This window comes from Nilaparvata lugens, chromosome 5 (assembly GCF_014356525.2).
Source record: "Nilaparvata lugens isolate BPH chromosome 5, ASM1435652v1, whole genome shotgun sequence".
Lineage (NCBI taxonomy): Eukaryota > Metazoa > Arthropoda > Insecta > Hemiptera > Delphacidae > Nilaparvata > Nilaparvata lugens.
The window spans coordinates 64,877,023-64,891,384 of record NC_052508.1 but is presented as its reverse complement, the minus strand read 5'-3'; the positions used below and the strand labels follow the sequence as shown (position 1 = coordinate 64,891,384).

The window sequence follows — 14,362 nt, the reverse complement described above, 5'->3', positions numbered from 1 at the left end:
TTAAGTGTTTGTCTGTGACAATAAATTGATTTGATAATTCCTTTGATGCCTCACTTGTTCAGTCTGATAATGAACCTGAACCTGTAGTCAGGTCCTTTTTAGCACTCATCATAAGAACCTTTTCAAGGGTGCAGCTTGGGACACACCTTTCATGCAGAGTTCCGATCAGCCTACGGATGACATCGGCCTACAAAGGTAACATGGCCGTCATAGATTTGTCTCACCACCCACCATCCAGCCACCCACAGAAATATCAAACATGAGTAGGACCGGAATACAGTATGACAGGTGTGGCCCTGGCTTAATATCCATAATTTTTGGGCCGCTCAAAATTAGAGATGAAAAAATAGTAACTTCTTATTCCAATAGATTTTATTGAATACTAGTAGTTCTGTGAACAGTAGACCTCACGCAGTTTTCTCATCCACAAGTATCTGATGTCACCTGTTCTAGTTGATTCAGTTGAATCACAATTCACAGTTGAATAACAATTTACTCTTAAAAACTTTTATTTGTTTTCTCTAATATCAAAATCTCACTTAAATATGTTAATGAGCTCAGTTCACGTTTGAATTTGTATAAAATCTATCCAGTTCCGTGATATCTTTCCATCTGATAAAAATATATTTCTCAACTATTTTAAAATTAATTTTTTTCACTCAAGAATATTATAATTACTTCAGCATTGTTTAGTTCATTTAATCATTTTTATTTTATTTTCAATAGCCTATTAAATTTCTTTTTTAAATGTGAGAATATTGATACTGATGGGCACGCATCATAAAAATATTGAAACCCTACCTTATAGAAATGGACGCGTCCAGACATCTGTGTAGTGCATGCAATGAATAATCCACTTGTCAGCTGATTTATTATAAATAATTCTATAGTCTGATTAATCCTATCTTCAAAGTAGATGATTATAGTGATAACAGAGTATGGGAGGAATTCCTTTTCTTTTCATATTATCATTGAAATGCAAAATTTCAAAAAACCTTGTGTATACATCGACGCGCAGTTGAAAAAGGTATATTCCTGCCAAATCTTATCGAATTCTATCAACGCGTTAGGCCGTAATCGCGTTACATACAGACAGACAAAAGAAATCCGAGTTAAAACATAGACCTTACTACGTTCGGTCAAAAATGGAAAACAAAAGGAAGATGGAGGAATCATATCAAAATAATTCATAAATTTTAAATTGTTTTTAAATCGTCTATTCAATCAGCAGCCTATGCGTGGGATTTTTTTAAACTTCGTGCTACTTGACAATATTGAAAGATATATCTGAGTTTTCTTCAACTAACCAGTATACAGGGTGATTCTTAATTATGGTAAAATAATTTAATACGTGATAGTAGAGGTAAAAATAAGAAAAAAAGTTCTTATAAACATATATCCATAAACGCTTCATTATCGAGCTATACAGAGTGAAAGATTTCGCCCGGAATTCAGTTCCTCTGGTGAAATACACCGATACTGAATTGTTTGGGGACTAGTTTTTGATAAACTTATGCTGGATTAATATGGAAAAATATCTGAAAAATTGAATAAAACTAGTCCCCAAACAATTCAGTATCGGTGTATTTCACCAGAGGAACTGAATTCCGGGCGAAATCTTTCACTCTGTATAGCTCGATAATGAAGCGTTTATGGATATATGTTTATAAGAACTTTTTTCTTATTTTTACCTCTACTATCACGTATTAAATTATTTTACTATAATTAAGAATCACCCTGTATAGTATTGTGATTCTATCAAATATCATTTTGAGTTTCTTTACAATGATTCAATTTTAAGAAGAGATAGTCAGCATCTAAAGTTTGAAATACTGTATTCAGTAGTAGGTAGCCCACACTGTGATAAAGTAGCCTACTGTAATAATAAGGTAATAAGTTACTATCAAATACCATTCTGAGTTTGTGCCATAATAATGAAATGACTGGGCCTTAAGATTCATAGCTTACATTATATAATTATGAGGTGATTTAGAATTTATCAATCTTTCAATGAATAAATTATAGAGGTGACATCTTTGAGTCGTTTAATTCAATGTGGGTCTCTACCACAATATCACCATAGAGGAAAGATAGTATAAGAAGGTATCCCATATGGTTTATGTCAAAATTTCAATTTCAAATCACGCTGATAGACCTATAGTTGTTCTTTTTAGTGAAGCTATGTAACGCTGGTAGTCTCTCATACTGTGCCGTTATTAGAGCTTGTACACATGACAGCGACTTACGCGGTTGGCAAATCGCTCGATTTGCCAGTCTCGTACACATGACAGCGATTCATGAGCGATTTGCCCTCGGTTAAGTCTGAGATTACAACCGCCGCGATTCGCCGGCGACTACTAAAACCGAGCGATGCATGTGTACGGCACCATGTGTTTCCCTATACCTGGCAACCGCTCGGTTGGTCAATCGCGCGACAACCGAGCGTAAATCGCTGTCATGTGAACAGGCTCTTAACCTGCGTTTACACACGCGTAACATTTTCAAGAGAGAATACAAAAGACTGATTTTAAATGGGTATCAAATTAATAAAACTAGAACAAGGAAAATACTCTTGTATAAGCGATCATCTTATGATTGTGATTGTATCATTTCCAATACGAATATATGATCTTCCAATCAAATTTTTAGCGTTTACACACCAAAATTATTAACAAAATGTTAATAACATAATCCTTATAGATTCTATTAGATTGAACGAAACTTGACAAACACATATGTTCATCATGTGTATGATAAGTTATGTCCAATCCAATAGAATCTATATTGGGGTAAACACAAACTCTCTCACTCCAACAAAACAGTTACCTATAATAGACAGTAGTAGACAGCAATCAGCTTGAGTTAACAAAAATGGGCTTGAAATTTGAAACATAAATGACCTATACCTAATATCTTCTTACAAACATTCCTCTATGATATTACCTTCACAACTGTAGCTATCTAGAATAAAATTGATATCAATTTCAAATTATTTCAATGTTGTCCTTGGAAATTTGAACCATAAATTTAATTTCACAGAGAGAACAATGAGCCAATGTTGTTAGTAGCGGTTGGCCTGGGCAATGAAACCATAGTAAAATATCTTCTAAAGTTTGGTGCAGATCCGTTGAAAACCAACAGTAAGGGAGAAACTGCTGAGATGATCGCCGCCAAAAACGAATATCAAGGCATTGTCACTATCATCCAGTTTCGTGTATCAGGTAGACCTATGCCTTTATAATTTATTTATATTGTACACTTTACACGCATTTCCCTTGTTTTTTTCTAGTTTATTAACTTTCTGTCGTTTATTTTGATGTAGACTGTTTACCGTATTCGGCATTTTTATGCAAGGAGTTTGAATTTATATTTATAAACTGTTTTTTAAAAACGATTTTAGAATACTATCGAGAAAAAATTGCAATTCTCATGAAGATTTATAAGTGATTATAATGAAAGAAATATTATGAGTCTTGGCTTAGTGAGACGCTCGCAGTCATAAGGATAAGCCTAAACATACTAAACTTTAAAATTGATTTTGTGAGTGATGACCAATATTATTTAAGGAAAGTACTGTATTTCAATTTACTTTTTTCCAATTATGAAATAAAAACACACATATATTATAAAATTCTACACAGTTTTATGTGGTACAGGACCATGAATTCGTGGCCACACAGGTCACATTTTCAAGCTTGAAAAATTTTACAATATATGGGTGTTTTTATTTCATTATGGAACAGTTCTACTACATTGACAGTAACTCAGTCGATTTTTTTTCAATTTATTGTCAGTTATTTTGATGGAATTAATCTGTTTAATTATTGAACAGCATTCGAATCACTCAATTATTCATTGAGCTGAAAACAAGTTTTTCAATTTTTTCCATATTTGATAATAACTTTAGTGTTTCCTTAAAAATATTTCACATTTTTAAAAAGCATTGTAGTTGTCAACATTTATTAAAACTTACAATTGTAGTGTAATATAGTTTTATTAATAAATATTTATGAACTATCCTTAGCTGTGCAGAATCTCCAGAAACTTCTACAGTATCTCTCCCTGGACAAATATTGGCCGATTATGATTGACAATAACATAGATATGGACAAGTTTTTAACATTGACTGAGGCTGATCTACAGAGTCTTGGAGTAAAGTAAGTGGATATTTCAAAACGTATTAATTAAATTTATCTTGATAAAATCATAGACAAAAGATAGCATATAAGAAGATATCTCATGGAATAGGGCGTTTATGTTTAAATTTCCACTGTCAACTGAAGCCGAAAGTCCTAGTAGTACTGTTTTTGGTGAAGCTATGTGACGCTGGTAATCTCTCATAATGTGCCGTTCTTACACTCTCACATGGCCAAAACAGTAATAATAGACAGTAATCGGCTTGAGTTGACTAAAATCGTGGAATATCTTTTTATGCTATATTTTCTCTATGATGGAATCGAGGAATCGGTGATTTCTATTATTGTGATATCTGAAAATCAATTCTGATGTTATATTATAGTAGAGTCACTAGTTCAAGCTAGTATTAGCTTGAAAAATTCAAAGACAGAGAATCAGTAGAGTAGAGATGTGTCAGTAATGTTACAATGAGGTCCACGTTATAATCGCAGTTCTTGATTGGCATTGGTGTTGCTATCCTTGTCCATCATTCGACAAAGCAGTTAGCGCTATCCTTCTCTAGCTCCGCGAAATTGCCAGATCGTTTCTTAACAATATATATATATATATATATATATATATATATATATATATATATATATATATATATATAAAAACACGTTCACGTTCATTAAAACTCAGTTTTTAAAAAGAAATTTTATTTGCAAAAAATACATGTTAACACATCAAGTGGCTGAAGTAGACTAACTAAAATGAGCGCGCTGAGAGCGACACTAAGCGGTACTGACAAAAATAGTAGTCAGCATATCAATTGTTTAAGTTTACATAATTCCTCCCTCCTTAAGTTTTTTTCGTCCCGAAAAATAAATTTGGGACACTCAAAAATTACAAAAATTAAAATGAAGTTACAAATTAAAGTTTACTAACTTAGATCTAATTTCTAGGTGGTACAATATAGCTTATGGTAGGGGTTGATGATATTGGTACTTGTGTATCAATTCGGTAATTTAGTACACTGGTTGGCTTCTTAAATTTGTAATAAACGATTATCAAAATTACAAGAAGTATAAATGTACTTAGAACAAAAATTACAATGTGGCGTGTCTTAAGGACGAAAGAATCTTCAAAATTTATAAAATCAAAATCTCTAGGTTCAATATCATCAAGTTCACTAACATCTTTCAAATCGATAAGTTTAGTATGAATTTTATTTGGTACATGACTTAATTTTTGTGCGTATGTGGTAACTGAAGTAAACGGTAATTTTACATCTGTCATTTTATCATTGATATCCAGATTGATAAGGAAAGATGAAGGAGTATTTATAGAGCCATTATTGATATTAATTTGATCAAACTTATATCCTAAAATACAATTACAATTTTCGAAATAATTCATAAATGGTCTATCATTAATTATTTCTATTCTTACACAACTATCCAAATCCTTATTATTTACTACAGACAAAATACAGTTATCATGTATAATTTCTCCTGAAGTACAGAAAGAAATAGAAGAGAATTTTTGACAATTGGTCAGTTTCCAAAGCTTTTTGTTTTGAGACACAGATATAGATTTTTCTTTTAATTTCATGGTGTGAACATTTGATTCCATTTCAACAGGATAAGACAGAAGGTCATATTTTTCAAATAAATCGTTTAATTTCGGTAAATGGATAATGTAAGTTATAACAGATTTCGATAAAATACAAGTGCTATTACTAATTTCCCATAAAATACTGGAATCTCTACTAGCTAATGAATAATTCTTATAATTAATTAACCTACGAAAATCATCAAAGCTCAAAATTGATGGATGAAGTTTCCCTTCTTTGCAATACATCAACGAGTTAACAACATCATTTATTTCATCATCCAACAATTGTATAGTCAAAGTAATTAAGTCAACAGCTTGCATATTTTCGACAATATTGGCAGTTTCGTTAGTAATATTTTCTAATGCTTTATTATTTGAATTAATATGCTCAACATCGAAATTAAATTTCTTAATTAACTCATGGTTCATTTCAAAATTATGTTCTTCATTTTTAACAAGATGTAATTCATTATTTTCTATTTTATCAATAACTTTGTCGAGGTGTTCTTTGTCGTCAGCAGTCATAAGCCCTGTCAACCATGATATGGCGTTTCCTAATCCGTTCATTAGTCCACGTTTTACCTTTTTATTCTTATTTTCAGAAATCATTTCTAATTTAAAATATTGGTTGAGTGAAATTTTCTTCAAAGATTCAATAATGTCAGAGGATATGTAAGCGACTTGCAGATTATTAATATGAGTCTGTAATTTCAAAGATTGTATTTTAAGGTCAGTCACGTTAGTAAAATGGATAACTTTGTATGTGTCGTTAATGAGCATAGATTGTCCTATTTTAATCGGAATTATTCCTGCTGTCTTTGTCAAGTCTGTCAGTCTGTACGTCAACGTTGCTGGGATCAGGAACAACAGAAGGATGGTCATTGCCTTCATCTGTAACAATTAGATTATCTTTTACTTTTTTACGAGGCCTTTTCATTCTGTTAGGGTGGATTTTGATTAAATTTCTTTTCAATTTGAACCTATCACCTTCCTTAGTAGCTGTGCTATACCTTGGAACATTTTTGTGAAATTTCGGGTTTTTGATGAATATCCTATCTGGTATTTCAGGTGGTTCCTCTCTATTTTGTTACATTTTTCTGTTCGTTTTTCTTTTTCCTCGATTATTTTCTTGTAAACGGCATCATTCAACGCTTGTATTTCTTTGAAGTATTGATTAGCAAGTTCTTCAGTGATTACTGCGGGATTATCCTGATCTTGATTATTTGGTAAATAATTCTGAATTCCGAAAGTTAGTTCATTTGGGCTTAAGTTGAATTGATCTTTTATCGAATTGTTATAGGTTCGCAAAGCTAATCGAAGTTTTTGTTCAACACTATATTTTGGGAATTTAATTTCGAGTCCTTGTAGAATTTCAATAATTGTGGAGTGTGTTCTTTTTGGTGTGATTTCATAGCAAGCAGTTCCATAGTTAATTGTTCTACTGTCCTATTATCGGCAAAGTTGTTTTTCAAAACATCAATCAAATTTGAGAGGTCATCTACTGTACTGTTGAGGATTACATCTTTAGCAGGTCCATGTAATTTGTTTTTACAATAGTGAAGGAGAATCCAATGATTGTCTGCTGCTTCCGCGATACGATTATTACAGTAGTCATTTTTCAATTTTTCGACAACTTCAAGAAAGCTAAGTAGTTCTATTGGGTTTCCTGTATATTCAGGTATTATGTGTAGGTGATGTTTCGCAATTGGTCTTGAAATAAGGGGGTTATTCATTGTGCTTTCACTGTTATCTTCACTGTCACTGATTGTAGATGTAGAAGACGTGTTACCTTGAACTGTGGAGTTGGATACAGCTGCAGCCAGAGCCAGGTACGATCTTAACCTTGGCCGGTAATCGATAAGAAGCTTATGGTCTGGTCTGCTATCCTTCTCTAGCTCCGCGAAATTGCCAGATCGTTTCTTAACAATGTATAATACAATTCTCAATATGAGCTATGAAAATGTATTATTAAATCATTGAAAAATATATTTTCAGTTAATAGTATTAACAGTTAATCAGATATACTGGTATCAGCTACCTGTCCTCCTTATAGAAAGCAGTGATAAGGCAGAGAATCAGCAACGCTGATCTTCTATCTTCCTCCAATGCCATTATAACGTGGACCTCACTATAGAGAAACATCCTAGAGTATTAAATTGAATTAATTCTGACATGAAAATTTGAATCTGAAATCATCCAATAAGAATCGAAGTAAATTGTAGGAATGATATCATTATCAAACTAAGCCATTGATTTATAATATTGTTCATGGTACAAAAGTATATTTTATTTATTAATAACCTATTAAATTTTTCAGTTTATTGGGACCTCGAAGGAAAATGTCGATGGCTATTACCAGTCTAAATGCCTTGAGACAGCAACAACAGAATTCACTTTGAAGAACTCAACTTTTAAAAATATATTAGACTAACATCCAAAGAAGTCAATATTGAATAATAAACATTGGATTAAGATGGTACTAATTTATAAGACGTTTAAGTGTGTTGATAATATGATAGCCTACTGTGTTAAATGTGCATAATCAATGATTTTAATGTGTCGATTTTCAATTTTTGCTTTGAAATATTAATGTAGAAATATCAAGAATTTTAATGACAACTAATATAATGACAAATGTAATAAGAAATAATTTTTGTGTCAAAATCCTTATCTATGTCATTCTCTTCTAGTCTATCTATTTTTAAATGAAAGTCAACCTGCTCATGTGAAATCATTAATTTCATCCTCACTGTATAACTTGGATTTAAATGTTTTATTATACAAATGGAAAAAACTTTGAATTATAACATTGTTTTAAAAGTTGAATTATCTAGTTATAAGTTTCGGATCAATAAACCATAAATCTTAACTTGTCGACAAGAATAAAATTGAAATTGATTTATGAAAGCGTTACATTTTTATTTTTGTCTCCGGTCCTTTTTGAATGATTTATGTACCTACAATATTCAATGTAATTAGTAAACTAAATCAACTTTACGGTAGTCTCAGATGGAATTAAATAGAGAATGTATTTATGCAAACGCAGAGGTCTTCGGGGTGATTTGCAGCATTTATTTAGGATTTTCGTTAAATAATAATTATACGGTATTCTCCTCATCAAAAGGAAAGACACAACATAAAGTTTGCGCTTGTATAGTTTTTATTGTGCTGTATTGTATTTGTGTTGACTGGCCTATTTGTGTCAAATTGTGATGAAATATTGAGACTAATAAAGATGATATTCTATTTAATAAGATGTAATGAATCATTGCATCTTATTCTACGCTTATTTTTTATTATATATTTATTATACACTTATTTCAACTATTAATATCTGATAGCTAAGTAATTACTTTCACACTTACACAGGCACAAACTTTATGTTCTGCCTAACCTTTCGATAAACAGACTATGCAATTTTCCCTTTTTTATGGCTTATTTGGGTAGGCAGATAGATAGCTATTATCTCAAATTCGTTGATGAATTCTGAATAAATGAACCTACTGAAAAAAGTTTAACCTCATCGAAGTCAACTGAAACAGATACACAAGTAACGTCAGAACAATATTCTCAAGGGCGAGATCATATTAGGAGTTTTTTCAGGCGTTTTCAGAGTCGGCAGGGCAGGTAGCTCTCTGATTGGCTGGGCAACTGATAAAACGCATAATATAGTCTCGCCCAAGCATTGGTACCATAATCACATTCAGAACTGTTAATAAACTATCTAAATTCGGGAGAGTAAGGCTCAACTCATACTTAAGCGACTAAGGTCGAGAAGAGACTGCGACTCTAGTCTCTTCTCGACGCAGCATGTGTTTCCAAATGGTGACGTCGCGGGGACTAGAATCGACTGGTCTGATTGTCACCATTTGTAAACACATGCTCTCGACTAGAGTCGCAGTCTCTTCTCGACTTGAGTCGCGTAAGGGTGAGTTGAGCCTAATAGTTTTGGATTAATTATGTTGTTCCTCTCCCAATCATTGTTTTGATTTTGTGAATATGTAAATGAGATATATAAATAGAAACAATCACCAAGTCAATAGTTTTACTGATAAAAACTTTTATTAGTTTTTCTTACAATTTATTCATCCACCATACACTAGTGATGAATGATAACGTCTAGAAAACATCAAAAACATAAAATGTAACATTAAAAAATCCAACAAAATTATAAATTTTTATTTATAATTGAAAGTTTTGGTATTTGATATAGTTTGGAACATGACAATTTGTACTAATATTGATAAATTTTAGGATTTTATCTGCTATCACTGCGCATGTGCAGTTTATTCTAATAACTACTACAATGCAAAACAAATAAAGGCTATAACGCGTATAAAAATAAAATAGAATTCAAAAATTATATTACAAATTTTAAAAGATAAATCGATACAGTACAAACGGCCAGGGATTTTTCACAGTGGAGCATGAATTATTTAAAAAATGACACAAGGAAATAAAGGACTTTTAAAAATGAACAATGACCTAGCCGTAGAAAATTACTTTGCAAAATGACATTTTCAGTTCTCCAACATTGTTCAATAAAGATAATAATTTAGTATTTCATATTCATCTTAAAAAAAGCTATAATAATTTTATTATATGTTTATTCACGGACGATAGACCAGTTAATTGATAGGAGTAAAATTTTTGAAGAATTGACTACAAGTACCCATTTTTGACGGTTCACATTTTGGTAACTGAATTCTAATGGTATAAAAAATAACTTCAGTAAAGCTTACTATATACGAACAACATCTAAAATGATTAGAGGATTCCTAAAATACACTAAAATGGTAATGATATTCAATTCAAATATGAGCACTAGTGATAAACATATTCTTATGAAATATACAGTAACATATAAAATCACATTCATAATAATATAAAGACACATAATTTTTCCATAGAACACCGTTATCTTGAGATAAATCACACTTTTCACATTTTACAATATCAAACTATAGAAATACTGATCTTCAAAGTATATTCTACTACACTTTAGACATACTGTACAGCTATATATTATACTACTTGGATATTGGATTATGCATATAATATACTTGGAAAATATATCATTACAAAGAGTACATTACAAAGAATAATAATACCTCACAGGTATTCCTCACTTCCAGGTGTACATCTTGTATAAAATATATTATCATAAGGTAGGTAATTTCAATTATTTATATAAATACAGTATGATTAGTTATATAAATATTATACAATTCACAACATGGATATAAATATATATAATATATAATACAACAATAATTATTAGTATACATTAAGCGAAATACACAATTTATACCCTGTGTTGCTAATAGCTTTTAGAAAAAAGTTATTGTTCTTCAACAAAGACGTTCAATCCAATTTATACCCTGTGCAGTTTAATTTTAGAAAAATCATAGTTTTTTGACAATGACATGCAATGTCAATAAAGTGGAATATTTTACAAAACTATGCAACGAGTTGCCAACTCGATTCTTCATAAATTTTGTAGATTTATCTTTTCTACTTTTCTCTGCAGAAAAACGAACAGAGTACAGAATACCGCGAAACAACAAATGTACTTGATTATTCCTAAATTCTAAAATTTTGGATTATGATACTGAAAGTTTTCCAAATATAGGCAACATATTTATAGTTTATAAACTTTTTGGACACAAAATTGGACAAAAATCGTGAAGTGTAAACATAACCTATTTTTGGACAATTTCTATCTAAATTTGGGAGAGGAACAGTTTTGGGCTTCAAGCCTGTTGTTCCTTTCCCAATCATTCATAGTTGAGAAGGATGTTGTAACCTATGTATCAATGTATAAGTAAATAAACATTGAAGATCTACATATTTTTTGTATGCTAGGAAATTTTGAGACTGAAGAGAATTCAGTCAAAACCTCATTTTTCGAAATGGAATGTGAGAAAATTGGAATAGGGTTTCATTTCAATCCGATTACTTTGAAAATCTTATATAAGACCACCCTATAATTTTTAGGGAGAGAATTTGAATATTGTAAGGAAGGTGTATCTTAATTCCCACAGTTATAATCAAGTGATAGCAGCTAAAAATAAATATTTTAGAACAATGATGTATGTGAATTCAGATAATCAAAAACCAGATTAACACAATAATGATGATAATATATTTTTTATCAATTGAAAAATGGTACGGTACATCCATAGAGGAAAATAGTGAATAGTACTTGAATGATACGGTAAAACCAATGTATGGTACTTTATATAGAATGTCAGTGTAAGGCTGGAGCTGAACCGAAGGAGCATAGAGCTAGAGCACAAATTCTGGAGGATAAAACACATAGAGACAAACCGATATATATGAGAAGCATGATAAATTATGTCTCCAAGTGTGTGAATCCTATGTTAGTTCTAATGGCTTTAGAGCTTTTAAACAGGTTTTATCCGGATTTTTATGATCTTTGTTCAGAACTATACATACATTTCGGACTATGTGTAACCTTATCTAAATTTGGGAGAGGAATAGCACAAGGTTATCTTATTTTTTTCAATTTTGATTATGTACTTATTGTATGAATCAATAAAGAAAGAAGAACAAGCATTCGCTGGTTTGGTCCAACCCCAGCCTTAGAGTCAAATATGCAGCAGGTAATAATAATGAGAAAGTTGCAAATAATCAATAAGGAAGAGGGAGACTTGATAATAAATAATAGTAAGATTTGCTTGAAGCCTGTTTATTTGAAGCTTACTGCAGCATAGTACATAAACACTGGATAATATTAAAGAACTATTCATGTTATTAACATTAACCAGAGAAAATGTTCAAACTACAATTCACTTGAAAAAAATCAGCGCTCGTCATAATAATATTGTTTACAAATTGAATATTCAACTGCAATACAATGATCATAGTATAATACAAGCATAATAGAAAGACATTCCTTAAAAATAGAAACTAATTTCACATCAATTTGTAAAATATTAAAGACAGATTTAGAAGTAGCAACTCAAATCAAAGTAGCCTACTGATATCTTAGCATGCTCTTAAGCAAGGTTTACACTATGTAGCAGAGCTACTTGTAGCTCAGCTATATAGCTCTACTACATGTTCAAAAAGTGACACTGGAAATCTGCTATATAGCAGTTTTAAGCCTATTTTCTCAGCTATATAGCAGAAAATGAGCTATCCAAAATTTTCGGTAAACATAAAAGAGAATCAGAGCTATATGTAGCTCTGCTACATAGTCTAAACCTAGCTTAAGATAGGCCGAAATAAGAAGAATTTACGCACAGATGAATCTCAGTACATAATAAATTCTTGCACATTTTCAAGAGAGAACAAAAGACTGATTTTAAATGGGTATAAAATTAATAGAACTAGAACAAGGAAAATACTCTTGTATAAGCGATCATCTTACGATTGTAATCGTATCATTTCCAATGTGAATAATATGATCTTCCAATCAGATTATTAGCCCGTAATTTTCAAAAACTATTGGTCAATTTTTAGAACCACCAACACTTACGTACACACAATTATTCCTGTTTTGATTTTTTTAGAACATAGTGACGTTGATAAACAATACACGATAATGGAATAAACAAGGTCCAATCGCACAATGATTATTTACATTAAAGTATTAACTCCGCCTAATAACGAGTATTTTAACTTCATTTCAAATATCACAACACTAAGGTGAGGTCAATAAAATATCAAACTCAAATAACTGTAGCAATAAGTAATCCAAAATATATCATTCAGATTTGGCTTCTCTTTGAAATTTGACACACAAATTTAGTAGGCCACTTAATACTATAACCTACATAATCGTTTAACATTTACATCGATTAAACGAAACGATATTATCTAAGCTTTCAGAAAAATAGTTTGAAAACAAAATGGAATTTTATGCTTTGTAATAAAACAACCAATTTATTTGAAAATTAGGAGAATGAACGATTTTAGCGTGGTAGCTCATCAACTAGATAAGTTTCAGCTTAAAACATATATTTATAATTAGTTATTATTTAAATGCATAACTTTGTTCAAAAGGGCCAAACTGAAAGTTCTTTGTTCTTTGTCAAACTAAAAGACTATTCGTACATCTAACTTAAATTATCTAGACTTTCTAACATAAAATAAGTATATTGTGGTCCCAAAGGTATGGCTTCACTTACATTCCAGCATCGAATGGCATCATTCTTGACTAGCAGAAACTTTCATATCAACTCCTACCATTTGTCTCGACGATACCTGTGAAATGATAATTCATCTATATATTATATATAAAAGCGAAATGGCACTCACTCACTGAGTGACTGACTGACTGACTCACTCACTCACTCGCAGAACTAAAAATCTACCGAACCAAAAACGTTCAAATTTGGTAGGTATGTGCAGTTGGCCCTTTAGAGGCGCACTAAGAAATCTTTTGGCAATATTTACTCTAAGGGTGTAACAATTAAACTCTAAGGGTGGTTTTAAGGGTTTAAGTTCGTCTTTTAGCATGTATATTCTTCTTATTTTCTTAATTATAATTGAAAAATGTCCATACCATATGTTAATATAGAACTATAATCTAGAGAGAGTATCTCTTCGAAACAGTTGTTAACTGGTAACTAAATTAATAATTTTGTCAGGTTGGCATTAA

The 14,362-nt window shown here is 31.1% G+C and overlaps 2 protein-coding genes across 2 annotated transcripts in view; one reads left to right on the top strand and one right to left on the bottom strand.

Moving 5' to 3' along the window:
- Positions 1 to 2,920: 2,920 nt before the first annotated feature.
- Positions 2,921 to 8,640, top strand: LOC111046268 (ankyrin repeat and SAM domain-containing protein 6). Its single transcript, XM_039429038.1, has 3 exons — positions 2,921 to 3,221; positions 4,025 to 4,157; positions 8,051 to 8,640. Exons 1-3 carry the CDS (start codon positions 3,056 to 3,058, stop codon positions 8,130 to 8,132), a joined length of 381 nt encoding a protein of 126 aa, XP_039284972.1. The 5' UTR covers positions 2,921 to 3,055; the 3' UTR covers positions 8,133 to 8,640.
- Positions 8,641 to 9,914: 1,274 nt separating this feature from the next.
- Positions 9,915 to 14,362, bottom strand: part of LOC111046258 (circadian locomoter output cycles protein kaput) — a 31,011-nt gene continuing 26,563 nt past the window's right edge. The window contains exon 17 of the mRNA XM_039429037.1: positions 9,915 to 13,965. The gene's annotated coding sequence lies outside the window, so the exon portion shown is untranslated. The remainder of the gene's footprint in view (positions 13,966 to 14,362) is intronic.

Bases quoted from the DNA above. Each gene is read 5' to 3' on its own strand.
- LOC111046268 (XM_039429038.1), top strand. From the start codon at position 3,056: ATGTTGTTAGTAGCGGTTGGCCTGGGCAATGAAACCATAGTAAAATAT. The intron at 3,222-4,024 runs GTAGACCTATGC...AACTATCCTTAG, and splicing joins CATCCAGTTTCGTGTATCAG to CTGTGCAGAATCTCCAGAAA. The intron at 4,158-8,050 runs GTAAGTGGATAT...TAAATTTTTCAG, and splicing joins CTACAGAGTCTTGGAGTAAA to TTTATTGGGACCTCGAAGGA.